The sequence below is a fragment of the Triturus cristatus genome, chromosome 1_2, assembly GCF_964204655.1.
Source record: "Triturus cristatus chromosome 1_2, aTriCri1.1, whole genome shotgun sequence".
Lineage (NCBI taxonomy): Eukaryota > Metazoa > Chordata > Amphibia > Caudata > Salamandridae > Triturus > Triturus cristatus.
The window spans coordinates 385835197-385859318 of record NC_140580.1 but is presented as its reverse complement, the minus strand read 5'-3'; the positions used below and the strand labels follow the sequence as shown (position 1 = coordinate 385859318).

The 24122-nt window shown below is 46.7% G+C and overlaps 1 protein-coding gene across 1 annotated transcript in view; it reads right to left on the bottom strand.

The window, feature by feature from the left end:
• KIF20B (kinesin family member 20B) overlaps positions 1–24122 on the bottom strand; it is a 556993-nt gene that overhangs the window by 266492 nt on the left and 266379 nt on the right. Inside the window, exons 14-15 of the mRNA XM_085621389.1 lie at positions 14689–14828; positions 13827–13980 (exon numbers count right to left, since the gene is read on the bottom strand). Of these exons, the coding sequence (XP_085477515.1) occupies positions 13827–13980; positions 14689–14828 (294 nt within the window). The remainder of the gene's footprint in view (positions 1–13826; positions 13981–14688; positions 14829–24122) is intronic.

The following is a 24122-nucleotide window of genomic DNA, read 5'->3' as shown; positions in this document are numbered from 1 at the left end:
ACAGTCTGTTGGTTAAGCAGAGCCTTGGGCTAATTCACAATTATTTAATGCCCCCTGTGGGAGCGTCTGTCACATGCCGCTGTTGCCCAGTGGTGCGTCCGGACAGTAAATAGGTCAGGCATTGGAGTCCTGGCTGACTCCAAAACACCAGGTAAGTGGTTGGTGGCTGATCACCCACAGAACTCTTGGCTACCCAGTGGTACAGGTGGTGCCATTTTCTTTGGCACCTCAAGCGACTTCACTTGTTAAAACTGGTACCAAGCATGAAAAATTGCGACCACTATGAATGAACTTATCAGTAACATTTGGTACCAGCATTGCAATGTGCTACCTGTCCACATCTGTGTTCAGCACTTTGTCAGAGGTAGCAAGCTCTACATAAATAACCGTACCGTAAGGTACCATACAACAGGGGGCAACAATTTTATTGTAAATTTTCTATATTGCTTCATATGCATGACTTGGTCAGGCACAAGGCTACTTTGTTGTGCAAGGTAGGTAGAGTGTTGGATAGAGTGTTGGTTTATACGCAGGTCTTTGAATAAATATTGGTGAGAAGTGTGATTAGTCCGGAGGGTGCTCAAATCACATCATGGCAAATTTGAGGCTCCACTTAAGCAGAGTAAAGCAGAGAAATGGTCATCTTCCTTGTACTTACCATCTGTAGGCAGTTTGCCAAGGACAGAGCGACTGAAATTATGCAATTTAGCAGCTGCGGCATTTTCTGTATAGTTATGGTTTTGGTGCATTTGCCACATAATCCATCATCCAATACATAATTTGCAGATTTAAAAAAAAAAAAAAGTTTCCAGCTCAGTTTGACCAAAGCTACTAAAACTGCAGTAGAACGTGCTGACCCGCAGTAGAAGGCCCTTTGCGGAGGCTGGCAGGCCTCCTTTCAGTTCCCTATTGCTGTAATTCGGTGTAAAACTGTTACTAACAATGTGGAATCTCTGCCCAGACAGGGATAAGTTTGAAACAAGCATTGGCAAAGTCAATAGTACTCAAATTATGGAAGATATAGTGGCTTTGTCAATGTTTTTGACATGTTTTACAACAGTGCGACTGCTGTGCATCATGTCTCAGGGAAACTGCCTTTACAACGTAGGTATTAACAGACAATAACTTTACCACACATCATTTACTTTGCAATGGCGTTACCACGCATGCCTTGTATACTCATTCAACTCATGGCTGAGTTAAAAACAAAAAGAAAAATCCAAAAATAAAATCACTATGACATGGTTAACACCGGCCGTGTCCTAGTACTTTTTTAAAAAGCTTTTTTTGCTTAAAAATAACCATTGATAAAGGTAAAAGGTAGAGCTATTAAGCTTTGTCAATCTTTGTTGCCATGTAATGCAGCATAGTTGAAAGTTAAACAAGCATTGAAAATGCAATAGGTCTCGCCTTGATTAAGTTAAAGCCATTTGCTTTGCTAATGGTATTGTATAGCAAAGCAAATAGCTTTAACTTAATGAAAGGCGTGACCTATTGCATTTTTAATGTTTGTTCCTATTGGTTGCAGTTACAGTGTCCAGGTCCTGAACGCAGATTCTACACAATATACGGGACACACAACTTAGTTTTCAAATATAAGTCAGGAACAACTAGGTCGAAAAGAGAAGCAATGGATAAAAAAAGTTTAAGCGCATCAACTTGGGGAGGCTAAGTTGCGCGCTGATGATCTAAAGCTGTGGCATGAAGGTCCCAAATTGAGGCAAGTCACATGCTGTTCATGTCTGAGAATTAGAAGGGATTCCACTGTCACGAAGAAGGTCTGGAGATGAGGTCTCCAAAGGAGTTAGGGGCAGCGCCATACATTTAAAAAAAAAAAAAAAAAAACACCGTGCCAGCCTGCCTCAAGCGCTCCTCCCGAGCAGCACTGCCTGCCGATCACAATCTCCCCGTGCCTGAATGTGCCCTTGTGTAACGTAACCGGAGCTCATGTAAAGTGCTCCAATACCTTCAGATAGAGTTAGCGCTATTGAAATCTGCATAAAATACAAGCGCTCGCCATCTGTTTTCACTCACATATGGTTCCTACAAAGATAAGAAATACCTTCACGACAGAAGGAAAGCAGACGAGCCATTCCGGGTGGACCGGACAAAAAAAACCAAAGGGAGGAAACCCAGAAAGCTCATTTCCAATGACAGGCCACCATTTAGCATAAACGGTGATGCCAGCCAATGGAAATGAGGGGCGGGGCTTCAAGCCCTTTTTTTTTTTTTTTTAAAGTCCTCATTAACAATAAATCTCGCTGAGCGACCAGCGCATGTGCTCCAACGCTAGGCGAGACCTAAAAAGCACTGATGTACTGACCGTATTGTAGCATTTTCTTTTTTCCCCACTTTCAACCATGCTGCACAGCAGTCTGCTGCTGTACAACAGAGCTAAATAAAAAATAAAGTCAAAACATCTGCATTGGCAAGACCTAATGGCTTTGCCAGTGCTGGTTTGCCATCTGCTGTCAATTAAGTACAAGTATAGGCTCTACATAGAGGTACTTTTCTGCAGTGGTCCTGTTGTGGCTCACTCAGGCATGGTAAGCCACTAAAAAAAACCCACAATTTTGACCATCTGCAGTTCCTTGTAATTCCTGGACACACACTTACACTCACATTTTGAGTGCATATTTCACCTCTGTAGGAAGCTGGCTCTGAACATAATATACCAAAGTGAGGTATAGTGTGCAGAGAGTCCAGTGGAACCCCAAAGGCAGGCAGAGGTAAAAGTAGATCGCACCTTACTCCCCATTTGTGGTAATGTGGTCGAGCAGTAAGGCTGTATCAGAGGGTAGTGTTAAGCAATTGTTGTACACACTCAATCAGCAAATGATATCAAAACACTCAAAGACTGAACTTCAGACCAATTGGTTTTGTATAAAAATATTCTTTTAGTTATTTTAATTTCTAGAACCTAGCAAGCCTGGCACAGGAAAGCAATATACTTTTCAGTAGTAATTCAGTTTGTAAACAGTTTGAATTGCAATTGTATATGCACTTTGATAGGTTTACAGTAGCTACTGGTAAGCAATGCTTTTGGTATACTGTACATACACTTTGTATTGGCTTTTTAGTAGAATGTCAAGTAGATTGCTTTACAGATTACTTTTCTTACACAGTGCAGTATACCTGGATACTGCACTGGGACATTTCCTGTAAACAGGTAAGTAAAAGCGTTTGTTATTTAGTTACGGTTTTAAAGGGTTTCTTCGATTTTCCAACTCCACACGTAGAAACTTTTTCACAGAAAAACAGTCAATGTTATCCTATGGAGGAAAATAGGGTTATCGGTTCAAAGGTAATTATTCGGTTGTGGGAGTTGGTATTCTGGGGGTAGACTCAGTGGGCCCCAGGGTTAAGGATGCACTCTCGTTACATCCTCACTGGAACTAGGGCGGCCGGGTGGAGAGTGCTGAGGCCCAATGTTATCCAAAGGGGGTTAGGGGGCCTCCGGTTGGTGGCTGCTGATTAGCAGTCCACTGGGTTGTGGGAGCAAAGCTCCTGGACATAAGCTCAGGGCAAATGGGGGTTCAAGCCAGCACAAAATGTACACCCTCGGAGGCAGTGGGCCGCCCGGTGCAGAGTGCTGTTTTTGCGTTGGGCGCCCTTTAGCTTTCAAAGGGGAGTCTACGGTTTGCAAACACACTAACAGCTCAGGAACGAAGGTCTTCTGTGTGCGACCACCTCTTGGAGAGGTAAGTTGGTTTGCTGGGGGTTGGTTAGGCACCATCGGTTGGGCCACCCAAGGCAGTGGGGCGTCTGGTGCAGGGGTACCTTTTAGGGTCGGATCTTATTACCAGCTCCTGGTGGTGGTGGGGTGGGGGGGTGGGGGGGGGGGACCTTCCGGTTTGAGGCTGCAGGCGTTGGCTGGAGGCTTGAGGCAGGTCAGGGGTCACCGGATCTCTGGTCAGGATTGACAAGGAGACCTCCTCTTGGTGTTGGACCACACAAACCAGGCTGTGGACGTCAGGTGTAGAATGGAGCAGACTCGCTGACTTTGCCGGACCTGGAGTCTGTTGGTGAACAAATCCGGTGGTCACAGGAGACAGAGACTTTTCTTTTGAAGGCAGGGCAGGTCCTCTGGGTTCTTGAGGCTGCTGACTGCAGGACACACCAGAGTTTTGCTTCTGCAGGTTCGAGGTGGGGACAGGCCAGTGGGGCAGTCAGTGGGCGTCCTCTTGTTAGCACGGCTGTTCGGTCCTTTTCTTCTTCTGGTTTCTTGTCTGAGGAAGCAAGCTTCAGGGGTGCCCCTAAATACTAGATTTAGGGGCGTTACAGGTAGGTAAAAGGTTGGGACCAATGGGCTCCTTGGGGTGGGTACACCCCTTATTCTGCCACCCTCCAGTAGGAGGGGGCATATGCCTCACCCTGGTTGGCTGGGTCCCCCCCATCTGCAATATGGTAGGGACTGCCTTGAGATTCACTTCGCCTCCCCCACCCGAGGGGTGGAGCTGGCAGGGAACGGCACACCTTTCCTCACTTAATTTATTTTCCCCATCAATTCGCCAGCTCAAAGTGGGGTCAGAACCTGTAGGGGCCAGTTGCTGAAGGCAGCAAAAGGCCTGGGGAAGCTCACAAAGGCTGCAAGACTTTAAAGGTTCCCCTTCGTGAAACCTGCCCATCCTGGCAGAGGAGGCTTGGCACCTCGTCCCAGGATGTGCATTGTTTCAGGCCCGCGAGAGCAGCAGGCTCTCGGCCCAGGGGTCCAGAAACTTTTCTGGTGGTGCCAGCTGAAAGCAGCCACTCAGCCTGGACACTAGTGGTAGGTCGTTTTTCAGGGGACATCTCTATGATGCCCTCTGTGTGCATTTTTCATTAAATCCCACACTGGCATCAGTGTGGGTTTAATGTGCTGAGAAGTTTGATACCAAACTTCTCACTTTTCAGTGCAGCCATTATGGTAATGAGGAGTTCGTAATGAAACTCTCAGCACCATATACTCTTAATGGCAGCACTGCAATGTCTAAGAATGGAGTCAGACACTGCAGGGGTACAGGGCTCATGCACCTGTACCCTCACCACTGGTGTGGTGCACCCAGCAAGAGGGGTGGCCTATCTACACCAGGGCAGTGGGTTGTAGGCATGGCACACAGGGATGTGTGTCATGTTGACTCTTCACTTTGTTCTGCACCAAAACACGCAGCCTGCAAAGGCAGTGAATGAGTGTAAAGGTACAGGGCCTCGAAGGGTGGCACAATAAGTGCTGCAGCCCTTAGAGGCGTTTCCTGGTTACAGTGCGCGGAGTACAGGTGGTACCATTTATCAGGGACTGACCTGTGCCCACAGAGTGCCAATTGGGTTTTGTTTTCAATGCAGTTTTAGGGAAAGAACATAGGCCCTGGGTACCCTATTAGCAGGATCCCAGGGCACACTCTAAGTACATCAGCAGTTCAGCAAATAGTGGGGGTAACCATGCAGAAAGAGGGCACTTTCTTACAACTTCAAATTGCGTTATTCAAGATTGGGACAATAAAAATCACAGTGGCTAAAGATGGCACTATAAACACTGTCCTCACTAAAAGCGATTGACAACACTCCAGTTCTTAACTTTAGTGTGATGACCTGAAAAACGTCACTATGGGAGCCACTTTCTCTCCTGTAGAAGGACAAGGACTACATCATAAACATGTTCAGCAACCATGCAGAGGCCCAAGTTTTGCTGAAACTGAGCAGCCTATGGGAACATACATTATTTCTCTTAGAAAATCTACGGGTTAGTGCATCAGTGTATGAACAGTTCTTTTTCTTGAAGACCAGAGCAGCATGAATGAATGTGTGTTAAATGCTCCCTAAAAACATTTTGAGTGCTGCAATAAAATCTTAGTGAGGTGTTAACATATCACATCCATGCTTAATCTGGATCTGGGACAGGACTAAAGTACGGGAACTGGGAGTTTATTGCTAGAAAAGGAGATGGGCAAGGAGGTGAGGGAAATAATGAAAGGCAGCTTGTAAGAGCATTCAAGAGAAGGGTACTAGGTGCAGTAAAGACACATTCTGCTGTCTATCCGATTAGTTCTTTTTTCAGAATCCTATTGCATTTAATACTAAGAGAACAGACTAACAATTTGAGTAAATTATGCTACAGTTTATGTCAAACTCTGAATCTTTAAAATCGTGCTTAAAAAATTAGGCGGTCGCGCTCTCATGTAGGTTTACTATGAATTTTCAACTTAGAAAAAAAATATTGATGGTTTGTAAATTGTTCTTCACTAGTAATGTCGCAGTCATCCAAAAACAGTAGCAAGGAGACAGTCTGGGCCAAGTAAGCCATCATGAAGTTTCCCTCTGGAAATGACTGTGTAAACCTTTGTTTTTCATGACCAACGATAACGAGAGAGAGTAAAGAAAATCAGAAGCGTGCCTTCATTATTGCTCCAATAGTTTCAAAACACCAGACAGGCGTTCTTTGGAGACAAATTGTTCAAAAGGAGGGAAAGCTAGACTGGAAAAAGAGTTTGGACCATTGCATCTGTAAAAAGAGGAAGGAACGGTCTCCATTAACACTCTGGGTTTGTCTTCCAACCAAATACTGTCATCACAGGTAGGAAGTTTCTGTTAAACAAAGGGGAACTTTGATCCCGTAAAGTAAATCAGTTTTGTTTATGCTGTTCCGGTGTTTAAAGAGTAAACATGACATTTTACCTTTTATTTACTCGTTAACAACTTATTCATAATGACCACAAAGTAGAGACCCCATTGGATCAGGTTACAAATCGCACTAGGCCTCGTATTGCAAGCCATACTTCACAAAGACTACATATTATTGTAGTGTGGCCCTTTGGAGACATCTGAAGACAGGGTTGAAATAGAAATTCACCTTAATGTAGATATTTCTTTTTTTTTTTTAAGCACAAGTTACTACTTGCTTAACGATATATCTGTAAGAGACATTAGATAGTGATAGATTCCTTATCTTAGAATATCCCCAGGCGTCAGACTGATCAGGAAAGTTTTTCGTCAGCAGTACCCCTGAGCTTCGGTAGGTGGCGCAGTGCAGCTCCACGTCCGTCGCTGGCGTCGTATGCGCAGAGATGACGTCACGGATACTACTTAGGCGTCATCCATGCGTGCCGATGTCAGTTGTGTACACTACTTTCCGCGCCAAGAACAGAGCCATGCAAGAAACTGACCACTGGTGCCATGAAACTAGGGCCCTGAAAGGGATGACCTTAACCCTAGAAATCAGTTCGCAGAACGGGGAGGATGGGTGGGGCGGTAAGGAATCTATCACTAACTAATGTCTCTTACAGATACATTGTTACACAAGTAGTAACTTGTGCATCTGAAAGAGACACGTTAGTGATAGATTCCTTACCTTAGAATAGAAACCCCAGCAATATCAACCCCGGTGGTGGGTCTGCGAATAGATTACACCAGAAAGTCACGGAGAACAGAACGGCTAAAGAAGCCGAGGGGCGCTGGTAAGGCCGAAGGGGAGCACGGCAAATTGAAAATGCTCGTGGCCTACTGTGAGACGCAGATAACGCCGGTAGGACGGGGATGTGAAAATATGCGTCCTGCAAGTCCAATGCTACCATCCAGGCTCCAGGGTCGAGGGCAGCCAAGACCTGAGCCAGAGATAACATCTTGAACTTCTCTTTCCGGAGGAAGCGATTGACGTTCCGGAGGTCCAAGATGGGGTGCAGGCCCCCTTTGTCCTTTTTGGGGACCAGAAAGTAGTGGGAATAACAACCACGTGCTACTTCTGGCCCAGGAACGTGCTCAATGGCCCCCTTGGCCAGGAGGGCAGTGACTTCCTGCTGGAAAAGTGCAAAGTGATCCCCCGATATGCGGTGGAACTGAGGTGGCATGGCTGGGGGGGGGGCAGACTCGAAGGGGAGGGAATAACCCCTTCGGACAATTTAAAGCACCCACCTGTCCGAAGTGACAGAACGCCAGTGGTGGAGGTGATGCTGAATCATGCCGCCCTCTGACATGAGTTGTACCCCAAAGATCGGACTAGGAAGGCTTTGAGGCGGATGCTGAGGGAGCGGAGGTGGACTGACCTGCCCGCCGGCCCCCTGTGCCGCCGCGGCAGCCTCCACGCCCGCAGCGAGTCTGGTTCTGCACAGGCTTCTGGCTGAATGAACGTGCAGGGGCACCCCTTCCGTGGCCACGAAAGGAACGAAAGATAGACGTGGCCGGGCGTGTGGTGGAGAGACCCAAGGACTTGGCCGTGGCCCGAGAGTCCTTAAAACGCTCCAGCGCATTATCTGCCTTATCGCCAAACAGGAGCGTACCATCAAAAGGCATGTCCATGAGGGAACTCTGAACATCTCCCGAAAACCCAGTGGACCGCAGCCAGACATGGCAACCCAAGGCCACTGTAGTGGAGATCGCTCTCCCTAAAGAGTCCACAGTGTCCAGCCCACACTGAATGGCGAACTTCGCGGCATCCTTCCCCTCCGCCATAGCTTGCGAAAGAACAGCCCGAACCTCTTCCGGACACTGGGGCAGTGTCTGTGCCACCATGTCCCACACAGCACGCGAGTAGCGGCCCAAGAGGCATGCGGTGTTGATTGACTGCAGCCCCAAGCTGGCAGAGGAAAATAACCTCTTGCCAAACTGATCCAGCTTTTTCAATTCCTTATCCGGCGGGGCGGTAGGGAATGCACTTTGGGAGGTGGAGGCTTGAATGACCAGGCTCTCCGGAGTTGGATGATTAATCAGAAAGGCCGGGTCACCGGGTGCTGGGCGATAACGCCAGGCCATGTTCTTATCCACAGGAACCCCTGTGGCTGGCCTGGACCGTTGCCCATCACAACATCCGTTAAGGCCTCATTAAACAGGAGCAGAGGTTCCATAGAACTTGCTGCCGGCTGAAGCACCTCAGTAAAGAGGTTGGTCTTGTGAGTGACAGTAGGCAGATCAAGGTTAAGGGCCTCAGATGCTCTACGGAGCACCACCGTATACGTGGCGCCTTCCTCCATGACCGTGGGAGGAGACATGATACCAGGGTCGGAGGAGAGGTCAAGGCCACCGGCGTCCGCTGAGTCCTCCGCCCACTCATGTTCAGACTCGCACTGCCGTGCAAGAGGGTCCTCCGACCCCTCTCAGTCATCCCCCCCCCCTCCTCCACAGCCTGAGGCACAGGCGGCAGCGGCGGGGGGAGGCACAGGGGGAAACAAATGCTCCAACGGCGCGGTCCGGCTCTATGTCCCAATTAGGGACCCAAGCCAGAGCAAAATTGCTCGGAAATTTGGGCAAGGGTGGAGGTGGGACGAACAGAACCCACGGCGGCGCCGGGAACGGAGCCGCAGGGGGCGCTGGAGCCGCCGGCGGTGGACATTGCGGCGCCTGTAAGAAACTGGCTCTATATATACTGCACCAAAGTGAGGTACAGTGTGTATAGAGTCCAAGAGTCTCCAGAGATTTGGCAGAGGTAAAAGTTAGATAGAACCTTACTCTCTGAAGTGGTAGCTTGGTCGAGCAGTAAAGCAGTATCAGAGGACAGTGTAAAGCACTTGGTGTACACACTCAGTCAACAAATGGTCTCACACACTCAAGAACTGAACTCTAGGCCAATTGTTTTGTATAAAAATATATACTGTTTTATTTCTAGAACCAAGTAAGCCTGGTAGAGGTACGCATATAAATACTTTGCAGAAGTAATTGACTTGTCTCGCTTGTGACCTCTACCTTCCTTCTTCGCCTTGGACAAAAACAGCTTCGCTTCCCGTTCCTTAAGTGCCTTGGGGTTCATTTTCCTGCAACAGGAACAGTCTTCCACGTCGTGATCCGACGACAGACACAATAAGCAATCTTCATGGGGGTCAGTGATGGACATGTGACCCCCACATTCCCTACATGGCTTAAATCCTGACTTCCTCGACGAAGACATGAGTACTTAAGAAACAGTAACTCACAAGATAACTACAAAGTAACTCTTCAACCCAGGAGAGTGCTAGAAAACCGTTACGCCTCGACAGCGCGGAAAAAAGAGAACTGACGTCATCACGCCGACGTAGCTCTCTTATGGCTCCGGTGACGTCATACGGAGTGGCGAGCAGAGTCGTGGTATTATGACGTCCACTTCGGCGTGGAGAGCTAGGAAAAATTCTGTGGAATGCTGGCGCAGGGGATATTCACAAGGTGAGGAACCCACTGGCAGATGTATCCATCAGAATGACTTGTTTGAACACAGATCAGAATTGCAGTATAACTGGTACTGGTTTTGATTACAGGTTTAAGAAAGCAGTTTGCAACACATTGCAGGTATAGTACATTCAATTGAATGGGCTTTTTAAGTAAAATGCTATTAATTACTTTTCAGATTACTTTTCTAACCACAGGACTGGATCCTAGATTTAGTCCAGGGACATTTCCTGAAAACAGGTGAGTAATTGCGTTTTGGTAAAAGGAATGATTTTTAAGGAATATTATTACATTTCAAAAGTTCACACTTAGAAACTTTTTCACATAGAATCACCAATGTTATCCTATGAAAGGAAATTCACTTAGCAGGTAAGTTAGGTTATCATACATTTTCTTACTCTGTGCTGGATCCTGGATTCAGCACTGGGACATATCCTTAAAACAGTTGAGAAAATGCATTTTGGCTAATCGGCTGATTTTTAAGGAATATTTGCAGTTTTCAAAAGACGACACTTAGAAACTTTTGATAGAAAAAGTGTCAATATTATCCTATGAGGAACAATGAGTTATCGGTTTCAAGGTAAGTAATCTGTCTTTTGAGTTAGGGTTCTGGGGTTAGACTCAGGTGTCTCCCAGGGTCAGTGATGCACTGTTGTTGCACCTCCAGCGGCACTCGGGCGGCCGGCTGCAGAGTGTTGAGGCCCAATGTTATCCTATGTGGGATAGGGGGACTCCGGTTGGTGGCTGCTGGCAAGCAAGCCACAGGGTTGTGGGAGCAAAGCTCCTAGGGTTAAGCTCAGGGCACGATGGGGACCAAGTTAGCACCAAAGGGACACCCTCAGCAGCGCTAGGGCAGCCGGGTGCCCTGTTGAAATCAATGGAGATTCTCCAGGACAAAAACACTGCAGGCTCGGGGATGAAGATCTTCCAGGAGAGACCACCACTTCGAGGGGTAAGTTGGGATGTAGAGGGATGGTTAGGCACCACTGGGTTGGGCAGACAAGGCTGTGGGGCGTTGGGTGCAGGGGTGCCTTTAGAAGTCGGATTTTCTTAATGTTCTGGACGCGGTAGGGGGGTCTCCTGGATTGAGGCTGCAGGTGTCATCTGGAGGCTTGAGGCAAGTCAGGAGTCGCCGAATCTCGGGTCAGGATCACCGGGGAGACCTCCTCGTGGTGTTGGCCAGGCTCGGCGGGTGCCAAGTGTGCTGGATTCACGGTTCCTGGCTGGCACCAGAAGCTGAGCTGCAGTTCAAACACGTCCGGTGTTCACAGGAGAAACAGCTTGGAGTGTGAATGCAGACAGGTCATCCGGGGTTTTTGAGGTTGCTGGCCTCAAGCCTCAGGAGCAGGTTCGAGGGTAGACAGGCCAGTAGGGCTGGGGCCAAGTCAGTGGGCGTCGTCCTCTTGTTTGCTCTGGAAAGCTTCTCGTCCTTTTTTTGTGGTTGCTGGATCTGAGGAATGAATGTTCAGGGTGCCCTTAAATACTAAATTGAGGGGCGTTACAGGTAGGTAAAGGGCAGGGACCAATGGGTCCCTTCCCTGGGGTGAGTACACCCCCTATTCTGCCACTCCAGTGGGAGGGGGGCAGGAGCCTGTTCCTGGTTGGCGGGGTCCCCCCATCCTCAAGATGGCGGGGACTTGAGGTTGTGCTTCACCTCGCCTCCCCCACCCTAGGGGTGGAGTTGGCAGAGGTGGGCACACCTCTCCCTCACTTTGTTTCTCCCACCAGTTCTCCAGCCCAAGGGTGGGCCCTGCCCATCCTGGGGGAGGAGGCTTGGCACCTCGTCTCAGGATGTGCATTGTTTCAGGCCCCCGAGATTAGCAGAGAGAGAGAGAGAGAGAGAGAGAGAGTGAGAGAGTGAGAGAGTGAGAGAGTGAGAGAGTGAGAGAGTGAGAGAGTGAGAGAGTGAGAGAGTGAGAGAGTGAGAGAGTGAGAGAGTGAGAGAGTGAGAGAGTGAGAGAGTGAGAGAGTGAGAGAGTGAGTGAGTGAGTGAGTGTGTGTGTGTGTGTGTGTGTGTGTGTGTGTGTCCCCTCTAAGGGAGGCACAAAAAGTGCTGCAGCCCTTAGGGGCCTTCTCTGGTCACAGTGCCCTGGGTACCTATGGTACTATTTACCAGGGGCTGACATGTGGCCAGAGATGCCAATTGGGGTTAGGCTTCAATGCAGTTTTAGGGAAGGAACACAGGCCCGGGTACCTGATTGGCAGGAGCCCAGGGCACACTCAAAGTACATCAGCCATTCAGCAAAAAGTGGGGGCATACCATGCAAGCAAGAGGACACTTTCTCGCAGCGCCGGGGCCGCCGGCGGCGCAGACGTCGGAGCCGGTGGCAAGCAAAGGCCCTCAATAGAGCCGGAGCCCTAGGCCTGAAAAGGCGGTCCATGGCTGCAATAAACTCTTGCACCTGGGCCAGAGTCGCCGAAGGACCCGGATAAGGTGGGTAGGGCGCGGGAATTCCAAGCTCCAACGGAGCCACAGGGTAAAGACCCCTGGCCCCCTCGTCCGGAGACCGATGGGGGGACGTCGGAGAGCGAACAAGCTTCTTCGACTTTGTGACGTCTCTTACCCGATTCCGTGGGTGAAGACTTTGACCCTGAGGAGCGATGATGATGGCTCCGCAGGCGGTCCCTCGAGCGACCCCTGGACCTTGAACGGCACAGAGACAACTGCCTGGCCCCCAGCAGCTTTCGGGACTGCTCCTGCAAAGCCTTTGGAGCCATGGGCAGACAGTAGGAACATGACCGGGAGTCATGGTCGCGCTCCAGACAGTAGAGACCGACGCCATGGGGGCCACCGACATCGTACGGCGACAGGCCCCGCAGGACTTAAACCCAGGCATCCCTACGTGGCACCAGGAGTCAAAGATTCAAAAGAAGTAGAGACAAAAGTCTCAAAAAGTTTATCAAAAAGTGACTAGGGTACGTGCTCTAACCGGATCTGCGCTTGCTGGCGCGGAAAAAGGAGCTGGCGCGGAAAAAGAAGGAACTGACATCAGCGCGCATGGGTGGCGCCCAAGTAGTCTCCGTGATGTCATCTCGACGCCAGCGATGGACGCGGAGCCACACGGCGCCACCTATAGAGATGCAGGGGTACTGCTGAAGAAAAACTTTCCGGATCCAGTCTGACGCCTGGGGATATTGTAAGGTAAGGAATCTATCACTAACGTGTCTCTTTCAGATCAGACATTGTTGTAGGAAATCATAATAGACCCTGCAAACTACAGAGACTCCGAAATGGAAAGCAGGCGTTCGCAAAACATATTGCACCTGCAGAGTAGGCAAGGTAGCAAAAAGATGCAGAGGGGCCAAGACACAACCTGGACCACCAATGTCTGTTCAGTCTACTCTCCACTATGAAATGAGTAGGACTGCAAGTAGAACATCAAAGTATGGTAATATCAAGTGGTTTACAACAACCAAAAAGGTGTCTGACCTAAATGAATGAAAATTACAATAAGTAGTCGGAATTCAATTAAAAGGCCTGCTGACTTGTGCAGTCCAATGTTCTAACACTCTCATGGAACTTTAAAGAATCCACTTGTGTTGTATATTGAAATCATTGGCAGACAAATCAAATTTTGCACCATTATATTGAATAAAATATTTTGAGGGGGAATAAACCATCTAATTTTGTAAAACAATAGTGCTCTCACAAACTTGCACACATTTATAAACGTTTATTTTCTACTTTACAAGCAAGAAATGGTAGTCTTTCACCAACGTACCTGGACTGTGGCATGTGAAGAGGAAGATTCAGCAGTTATTTCCTCCACTGAAGTCTCTGGCTCTTTGGTACATTTGCTTACTAATTCCTGAAAGATTGCCAAACGTTCATCACTTCTCTCCTCTAGCAACTCTCGCTCCTTCTTAAGGCTTTCACTGCAATATTAAAGTAGACCTCTCAACTCTTATGATCCATAACCAATTTTTATCAGTACCGCATTAAGCAACAACAAAAAGAACACTTGTTTGAACTATTTTGTCACTGAGTCTTAAAAACATTTTCCTAGGTGTGGGTCTCCATTTCAGGCAAATTTGCCATTTTCCTACTACTCCAGGCATTAACTCATTTCACTAGTGACTACTCCATTCAATCTTTTCAATGCCAGAAGGGTACCATGTCAGAAGCATAAGTTTTCAAAGTTTCACAATTGTTTGGTAGGACTACACTTACACCTGGATAACTGAGTTACTTGCCTATGGTAATTCGCTTTCAGGTGGATACTCTATCTAACCGCAGATTCCTCAACTTTACAATATCCCCGACTACCAAGCTGGATCGGGGGAAATATACACCACTGCTTCCGCATGTTAATAGGTGATGCTGCAGTATCTCTTGATGCCAAGAATTCACACAGTGGAGCCGGACATAAGTGAAACCATTCACACAGTGGAGCCGGATATAAGTGAAACCCTTATAAGCTAACGTCAGTTTCTTAATCTTTCACCTTCCCCGTTCTCCGATGTGGACCACTTCCAACAAATTGCAGGTGACTTGCCAAAATCTAACATTTCAATTAAATTAAACATTTGTTAATAACTACCATACCCCATGCATACAGAGATTTAAAAAATAGTGTACTTTACTTGAAATCGCTGTCCCTCTGCACAAGTTGCTCAGTAAATTCTTTAGCAATTTCTTTACGGATTTTCAGTTCCATGAGCAAGTTTTGCTTAGTCTCATTTACAAGCTTTTTACGCAAATCTTCAATTAAATCCAATAGTTGCTAGGAAAAAATGGAAAATTAAGACTTTAATTGTATATAGTCTAACAATACATTAAGATTAAATATTTTATAAGCATGTGTTAAGTTAATATGTCCATGCAAAGAACAGTCTTTACAACTAATTTTTCTTCTTTTCTTTCCGCTGCTCTCACTAGTGATATCAGCTATGAAGTGCTCAAGTTTGACAAGATGGTGCTAATGAACCAGCAAAAAAATTCACTCTCAGTAAACTGCACTCATGGTCAATCATATCCTAAGCTGAAATAGCAGCATCCAGTCATACCCCAGGTCAGGAATGTATGATGCTGAGCCCCCACCCAACACTCTGTGCCCTCTGAAAATTAAACTCCACCCCCAGGCCACTCAAATTCCGGGGTTCCCAAAAGCAATTCTTGAGAGTTGAAATTGCATTGCCTTCTGTTTAAACCCCATCCTCGTATAACCAAAGGTCACCTCCCATCGAAATGCAGTTTCATGACTGTACCCCTACCCACACCAGTAATTTTCACTTATCCTTCCCTCTTAATGGACCTGGGTACTGTAGGGGTACAGGGCTCATGTACCTGTACCCTCACCACTGGCATAGTGCACCAAGCTAAAGGGGTGCCAGAGCAGTGTGTTTGTGGGCATGGCATACAGGGTTGTGTGCCATGTCGACTCTCTGTTTTGTTCTGCACCAAGACACTCAGCGGGGGGGAGGGGGGGGGGTGCGTGTGTGGCCTCTAAGGGTGGCACAGGAAGTGCTGCAGCCCTTATGGGTCCTCTCTGGTCACAGGGCCCTGGGTACCTGGGGTACCATTTACCAGGGGCTGACATGTGGCCAGAGATGCCAATTGGGTTTAGGCTTCAATACAGTTTTTAGGGAAGGAACACAAGCCCTGGGCACCTGATTGGCAGGAGCCCAGGGCACACTCAGTCAAAGTACATCAGCAATTTAGCAAAAAGTGGGGGCATACCATGCAAGAAAGATGGCACTTTCTCACACTGGAGAATTGAAGGAGGGGCTCTCAGCATGAGTCATGGTTTCAACGTAAGCATTACTTGCTCTCAGTTTACGCAGCTCTGATGTTGCATGTGCGAGCGTGGGAAGAATTGTACTGCACATCTCTGCCTTTAGAAAGCGAAGGATTGTGCATGCGCAACTTCTTTGTTGCTGTGTGCATCTTCTTTCTGCTGAAGGCCGAGAGGCCCGTGGAATGCATGTGACTCCGCACCATGGCAGAGTGTGGTAGCAGTACTGCAACTCCAGCAGTGTCACTGGCACCACCCACAGCAACAGCGAACCGGTGAGACGGCAAGGATGGGATTCAAGTTTGAGCCTGAGAGTGGGAAAGGCAGTGTCTCTCTGCAATTGCATTGACCATAGGAGTTTTGATAAAAAATGTGGCTGCTTCTTGTGGCTCCTAGGTTTCAACCCATGCCTCAGTGTCAGTTTTAAATTAACTTGAAAAGTCTGTACTTGAAGTACCTTGGACACATGAACTCTAGTTGATCATGTGTGATATTTCCTTTCAGATAGTTGTTAAATAGCCCGCTTTTTCATTTTCAAGAACTCAACGTTACCTGGGGTTTCTTCGATTTTTGTGTCAAAGTAGAAACTCTATAGCCCTCTTTTCTGCATCATCAGATTGTTAATTAGTTTGCATACTTTGAATTATACACTATCCTCAGGTTGTCCATCCTCAGAGCTTTAATTCAATAGCAGTATTATAATAATTACATTTAGCAAGTCAGCTATTACCCTGATTTTTGGGACTTTATTTTTCAAGCCAATGGGAGGCTAGTCCTTCAACCAATTTGCAGTGGCCATGTTTAGGTTCTTCTTGTATATCATACAAAAGGAGCCCTTGAGCATAGTTGTAATAATAAATAGCGTATAGACTATTCAGAAAATATTTTAGAATCACTGATATGGTAACTGTATGAATGTATACTGGTGCCTGCCACATGTCCGGCCTTCATGCCATTCCTTTGTAGAGTGTGACGCCCCAATGACTGTACTTCCTGTACAAGACCCAATGGAAGCCAATGCATATTACGCCTTTTTAAATGGTTAGATTGAAAGATTTAAAGGTCTGCTTGAATTTCCTCTGGAAATTAGCACAGGAAAAGTCACAACCTCCTATGGCTTCTAAATACAAACTTCTTTACATAGTGTACAGCTCAAAAAGAGAATACTCTACCAATGTTGAAACATACCAATATATACAAAAAGACAGCCCATCTGATTTCAAGCTAACTAAATATATCATGCAAAACATGTACACAACATATGAGGATATGGGTGGCAGCTTTTTTTTTCTTTCGCGTTGTACCCTGTACCCTGCCAGGACAGTCCTCCCAGCCTAAGTACATTTGACATGAAATCAGGTCCCTGAAAGGTGCATATAACAATTCATCGTGTGGAATGATTTTTTTGTTATGTCGGTCGGTGGACCTCTTCATCCAGAAGGCATTCTCAGGCATGATTCAGTACCTGGCATTTATATACCAGACTTTGGAACCTATTGGCTGTCTTCCCTCATACCTCCTACAGCTCTGCCCTTGTAAAGGCCTTCAGCACTGTGGTATGGGTCTCACAGCAAGTCTATACTGGCTGAAACAGCAGAGTTACTGGACACCTGTTGGTGACAGGCCCCCTGTGAACTGTGTATTAATTGCGATGAACCATGGTGCCACAGTTGTTTTATAGAATGGTCATCTTAAAAAGAAGTTTTAGATTAATGGCTTCAGGAGTTTTGAATTAGTTTGAAGTTATTTTTAGTACGTCTCACTGCTCAAAAGTTTGAGGTTTGATATATATTAGCTCTTTCAAAGCACTTGATTGCTTGCTTTTACTCGTGGGAAAGTGTCACTTTACGTGTCACTCAGTTGCAGATGAATGTCACTTATAAGTGCATTGAAACCATGGAAATGTCACATATAACCAATCTGAAACCTTGGCAGCTATGGTTATCTAGCTCACCATGATGCTCCCTTTATGTCTCTGATCCAAGCTCTAACCACACACCTAAAGTCCTTTATCCTTGTGCTTGTAAACAAGTCCATCGTTAGTGACCACAATCACAAAGCACAGACGGCCACAATGGTCCACAGGCTCTATCCATAGATGCAAAAGTTAGCTATGATATGTACCCGCATGACATTTAAGCACTAGCTAAAGTGAAACCTTTTACAATCCCAGCCATTTACCACCAGTGCCTTGATTCCATAACACTGGTCTGTGATGATAGATGTTATTAAGAACAAAAGTGCTAACCTAGTTCAGAGTGTATGCCAGTATCATGGGACAAGCTGAGAGCAATCAATCTTGAATACTTTCCAGTACGACCCTAGCAGTGGAATGCTCGAAGTAGGTCCAATTGGAATACCAAGAACCTCGATTTCAAAAATCAAACTCAAGCTGCCATAATCTATTTAACACAGAGCAGCTATAAAAAATAAAAACATAGCTATGTGCCTCAAAAACAAGCAAAGCTTTGGCTATTTATTGTTTCTGTTTACAACCATGTTCACAGTCAGCACTGTAAAGTACAAAACAAACAGCACAAGATAAAACCTAGAGTTAAAGAGATGTAAAATGCCTTCTTTATACGTAGAAAGAAGGATGGAGGGCACCATTTCTTTCGTTCACAAACTAAAGGAATTTTCAATCCAGAATTTTGCTTTCAAAATACTGCCATAATCACCTTTGCATGTACAATTTATTGGGTATCAATATCAACGAGTCTCTAAATAAAAAAAAATGAAAATGCAGGAATATAAAATGTAAAGGTTACAAATAACGTAAGTCAACCTGTAGCCAGTGTACAACCATTAAGGTTGGCGTGGAAGACAGGATTTAAATAAGGACATGTGATCCCAATGAGAAAAATGTAATACACAATCTCTTAAGGGTCTGTTCACATATTTTAGCACAAAGTTATTCCTAACATACTTTCAGATTGCAAATCGCTTTATGCCTTTCAAAAAAAAAAAAAATTGCTTCTCCTTATAACTTTTATTGACCAATGACTGTCCGGTGGCATGCTGCAACAACTGACCAATCTGGTTGGAGGGAAAAAGAGGTCCTCCCTTCCCTGCACCTTAGATTTGTCACAGATTGTACAATAATAGGCAGGTAAAGGACCCAATAGATTAGACCTCCCAGACCATATCTTCCTAACCTGACCTTGGGATTCGATTTGGCATAATTGTGAAACCATGTTTTGCAAATTCAATCACACAATTATCTTTTTGTAATAATTAGGTTTTTGGCTGACGGGTGTAAGCCCTGGTGAAGCAGGAACCACAATCCTTGTCAAAGTAAGGCACAAGGAACCCCAAATTGGTCTGTGCTCACCCCCCTTGGTAGCATGGTCCACAACCGCACCGCACCACACCCTACCATGTTAGTTTCAGTACCACAAGCAGTGCGCTAGCCTTCCCTTGATGAAGAGTAGAAAAGCTTTCAGTGCCAGCAAGATCACATAGCGCTCCAGCAGGTTGATATGAGTCTGGATCCACAGGAGACCAGAGTACTCTGATTTCCACCTCTCCCAGATGGCCAACCCATCCAAAGTGTGACGCATCTGTCACTAATGTCAACACTGGCTGGGGAAGGGAGAGGGGTCTGCCACTGACCCAGTTGCAGTTAGTAAGCCACCACTGCAGGTCCTTTACACTTCCCTCAGAGATCTAGACCAGAGGTTCCCCTGATGCTGTGCCCATTGAAACTTCAAGTCCCACTGCAGAGCCTGCATAAGCCATCGGACATGTGTCACAAGCAGGATGCCGGAGGCCATGAGCCCCAACAGCCTCAGGGTATGCCTCACCAAAATGCAGTATTGAGTCTGAAACATTGGTATCATATCATACCCTGAAAATCCTGGACTCGCCGCTTGGGAGGAAAAGCCCAACACTGCACTGTGTTCAGAATAGCTCCAATGAAAGGGAGTCAGGTATGCCTGACACATTGATAGTGAACCACAGCGAGTGCAGGAGGTTCACCGTAGTCTGGAGGTGGGAGACAACAACCTGGGGCGAGCCCAACTTCAACAGCCAATTGTCGAGATGTGTGAAGGCTGGTACCCCTGCTCTCCGCAGATGACCTGAAACCACTTACATCCCCTTGGTGAACACGTGAGGGGCCCTGGTAAGGCTAAAGAGGAGCACGTTGAATTGAAAGTGCTTGTGGCCAACTGTAAACAGCAGATCGTGCCGGTGGGCAAAAGGCAGACAGGAATGTGGAAATAGGCATCCTGCAAGTCCAACGCTACCATCCAGTCTACTGGGTCCAGGGCAGACAAGACCCGAGACACCCTGAGCATTTTTAATTTCTCCTACTTGAGGAAGAAGTTGAAGGCTCGTAGATCTAGGATAGGATGAAGGTCCTTGTCCTCTTTAGGGACCAGAAAATAGCAGGAATATCAACCATAGCTTACTTCTGGCTCCTTCGCCAAGAGAGCCATGACTTCCTCATGGAGCACGGATAAATGATCTTTCGTCAGCCAGTCATGAGACGGGGGCATTGAGAAAGGGGCAGTCTCGAAAGGGAGAGACTAGCCACAAGGGACAATCTGCAAGACCCACCTGTCCAATGTTTTGTTCTGCCAGGGAGGCATGTAATGGTGAATCTGCTGCCAACTGCATGCCCATGGTCATGAAGGGGCAGATTAGGAGGGCTCGGAAGATCCATCTGCCAAGAGGCAGGGGTCGGGTGGGGGGTTGGGCCACACTTGTGCCTACCCACATAGTCTGTAGGCACCGCGCCCTCGCAGAGGATGGGGAGCAAATGCAGCTCGGCTGGGAGGAAACTGGCGCTGTTGGATGTCCCTTCATTAGCAGCAAAAGGCAGGTTGGGGGTGAAGTGGGGCTGGCGAGAGGCTCAAGGACTTGACCATAGCCCGAGAGGTCGTCAGGCGCTCCAGCGCCTAATCGGCCTGGTGTCAGGAGAGAGGAGTGTGATTGAAGGGCATTTCCTTAAGGGATGCTTGGACATCCCCTGAAAAGCCAGTCGTCCTCAACCAGGCACCTCAGGGCTACTGTCTATGAAATCGCTCTGCCCAGTGAGTGGGGTGTCCCCAATCCACAGAGTATTGTTAAGTTTGCCGCATCCCTCCCATCAGCAAGTGCCTGGGAGAGGATAGCCTGTGCCTCCTCCGGGACCTGTGCCAGCTTTTGCGCAACCCTGTCTCACAGGGTGTGGCAATAACGGCCCAAAAGGCATGCAGTGTTCACAGACATCAATGCTAGGCTGGTAGAAGAAAACATCTTCTTCCCCAAAGAGACCAACCTCTTGGATTACCTGTTCGCTCTGGAAAGCTGAGGCTTTGACCACCCAGCTCTCCAGTGTAGGGTGTTTGGTGAGGTAGTTTGGGTTCCACAGGGCAGTGTGGCAGCGGCGGCGGGTGATAGTCCTATTCACATGAGCCATTGTGCTGGGTTTGGACCAGGTGCCCAAAAGGACATCAGTGAGGACATCACTGAACAGGAGTAAGGCTTCGAATGATGAGACTCCAGGTTGTAGAATCTCTGATGTTGGTCTTGACTGCCACCGAGGGCACCTGAAGGTCAAGGATCTCAGCCGCCCTCCCCACCACCATTACATCTGAGGCTCACTCCTCCATAGCGACAGAAGGGGAAGAAAGTAGAACAGTATCTTGAGAAGTACCCAGACAGCACACCAGTCCACATTAGGGTCCTCTAAGTATGGCTGGTATTCTTCAGGGTTGAGCGACCCCTCCCACCCCCGATGCCTGGACCATGGGAACAGGACTCAGGCTCTGATCTAGGAAGCAAAAGAGATACCTCATAACCTTTAATCTTTAGTACAGGCAAATTCGGCATTCGGGTAGTGCATCGATTCACGAAGGAATAAGAGGACTTTCTCTCCCATAAGGCATTTCATGTAGATGCGAGCATATCAATGGGGGAGTGTCTACAATTGCACGCTATCCTGGCCCAAGCCTCTGATGAAGAGACATTCGAAACGCGTAAGGCGAAGTGCTGGATCTGCTTTCATTTACCCGAATGCCGAATTTGCCTGTACTAAAGATTAAAGGTTATGAGGTAAACCTACCTGCTGCTCGAGTGCTTCTCTGCTGTGTGGGAACCTCGTGAGCGTTGATCTATAAGCGGCAGCCCAGCCGCTGGAGGAGCACCACCCTGCGATAATTGGGGGCCACATGGGACCTGGATACACCCGTCCCACCGTGGGGCAACAGGCTACGGATAAGGGCGTATCGGCAAACGGGGGGCTCATGCGGAGCCTTTCAATACAGCAGGAAATATATAGTGCATCGATTCACGAAGGAATAAGAGGACTTTCTCTCCCATAAGGCATTTCATGTAGATGCGAGCATATCAATGGGGGAGTGTCTACAATTGCACGCTATCCTGGCCCAAGCCTCTGATGAAGAGACATTCGAAACGCGTAAGGCGAAGTGCTGGATCTGCTTTCATTTACCCGAATGCCGAATTTGCCTGTACTAAAGATTAAAGGTTATGAGGTAAACCTACCTGCTGCTCGAGTGCTTCTCTGCTGTGTGGGAACCTCGTGAGCGTTGATATATATATATATATATATATATATACACACACACACACATATACACTTTAATGGTGGCCGCGCCCCTTTCCTTAAAGGAGCAGAGTCTAAGGAAAGCAGTGTAACCGCCATTAAAGTGAAAGCGCGGCATGGGAGCTTTTACAAAAAAAAAAGCATTTGTCTGTCAACTTGACAAACAAATGCTTTTTTTGTAAAGAAGCCCCATACCGCCCTTTCACTTTAATGGTGGCCACGTCTTCCTTTAGACATGGCTCGTCTAAAAAAATTAAAAAAGCGGTGCCGCCGATATTAAAGTTAAAGCACCACATGGCTGTTTTTACAAACCAGCATTTGCAATGCAATAGGTGTCGCATTTAAGAAACTCTCGTAAATGCGAGCTCCATTGCATTGCAAATGCTTGTTTTTTTTCCCTCAAACACTAAGCTAGAGTACTGTGTACAGATATTTTCTTTGAGAGGGTCAATATGAGGGAATAGAAGATTAAATTTGAGGAAATATTGTCTGCTCTCCCCCACTAGAGAAGATAAGAACACAATGTGGGAAAAGCGAAGACTAAGATCCTAAAAAAACATGTTGATGAAAGGGCAACCTCAGTAGATAAATAAGAGAGTTACCAACCATTCATGGGAGAGCAAATCAGAGTCGATAGAAAACAGACTTACAACGTTTAACCTAACAAAATGTCCCCAATACATTCCCAATTCTATATATAATAAACTTGCGGCACTGGTTATAACACAATGAATATGCATTAATTACTGAATGTTATAAAGCAGCAAAACAGTGGACTTCAAAATAGCAAATGGATAAAACCATAACTATCTCATACATCCCAAATAACCCTTCCAAGTTCATTACATTAATTCAAACTGCGACCACTGCAGGCAGTTCTAAGAACCTTCGATTTCATTCAGGCAATTATATCCACCCATTTACACTGTAAAAGACGTGGTTTGGTGTTCCAATGTGCACCTTTTATTTGTTAATGTTCTAGCAGCAAGATTTGACATGTATGAAAATCCTGCACCAATAAGCCATTGATTGGTCACTGCTGTAATTTGCACATTTGCGTATTTTGTAGCAAAGACTAACTTTAACAAAAGGATTTGTTTTGCAATGAACAGCTCATAATCCCACGATTTTGCAGTTTGAGGGCTGTTGGAAAATATTAAGCAATGGAATATCAGTTTACCTAGAAAGGATTAAAAGAGGAGGCGGCCACTACACAATTCTAACTCCTGCCCCACAGGTCACACAACAGGTCCTCAGCGGGGGCCTAGCATGCACGGCCATCTTGCTGATTTCTGAACAATCAACAGTAGCTTTCACGCTCTGAATTCAAACTTATCTGGAAGGAACTCGGCGTGGATGCACATCATTCTTCAGTCACATTGTATACAGGAGGAGATCAACAAGCAAATGTAACATATTTGGACAATTATGTTGACAGGCTTATGGAATTATTTAGGACAATAGAGTGTATTGTGTGGAACTCTAATGAAAGATCTGGAGGAAACACACTGATTCATATACTGAACATTGTCCACACCACACCTTGTTTAATGTTAAAATTTTGTAGTGGACTATGAAGTGCCCTGTGCCCAACTTGTACAGATGCTTTGGATCTGCGTAAAGAACCTCAAATCATAATACTAGACTAGATTCAATAAAAGTATTAATTGTTCGCTGGCAGATAGACTAGATGAACCAAGGGTATTTGCAGAACTTTGTCAGTGGCTACTTTA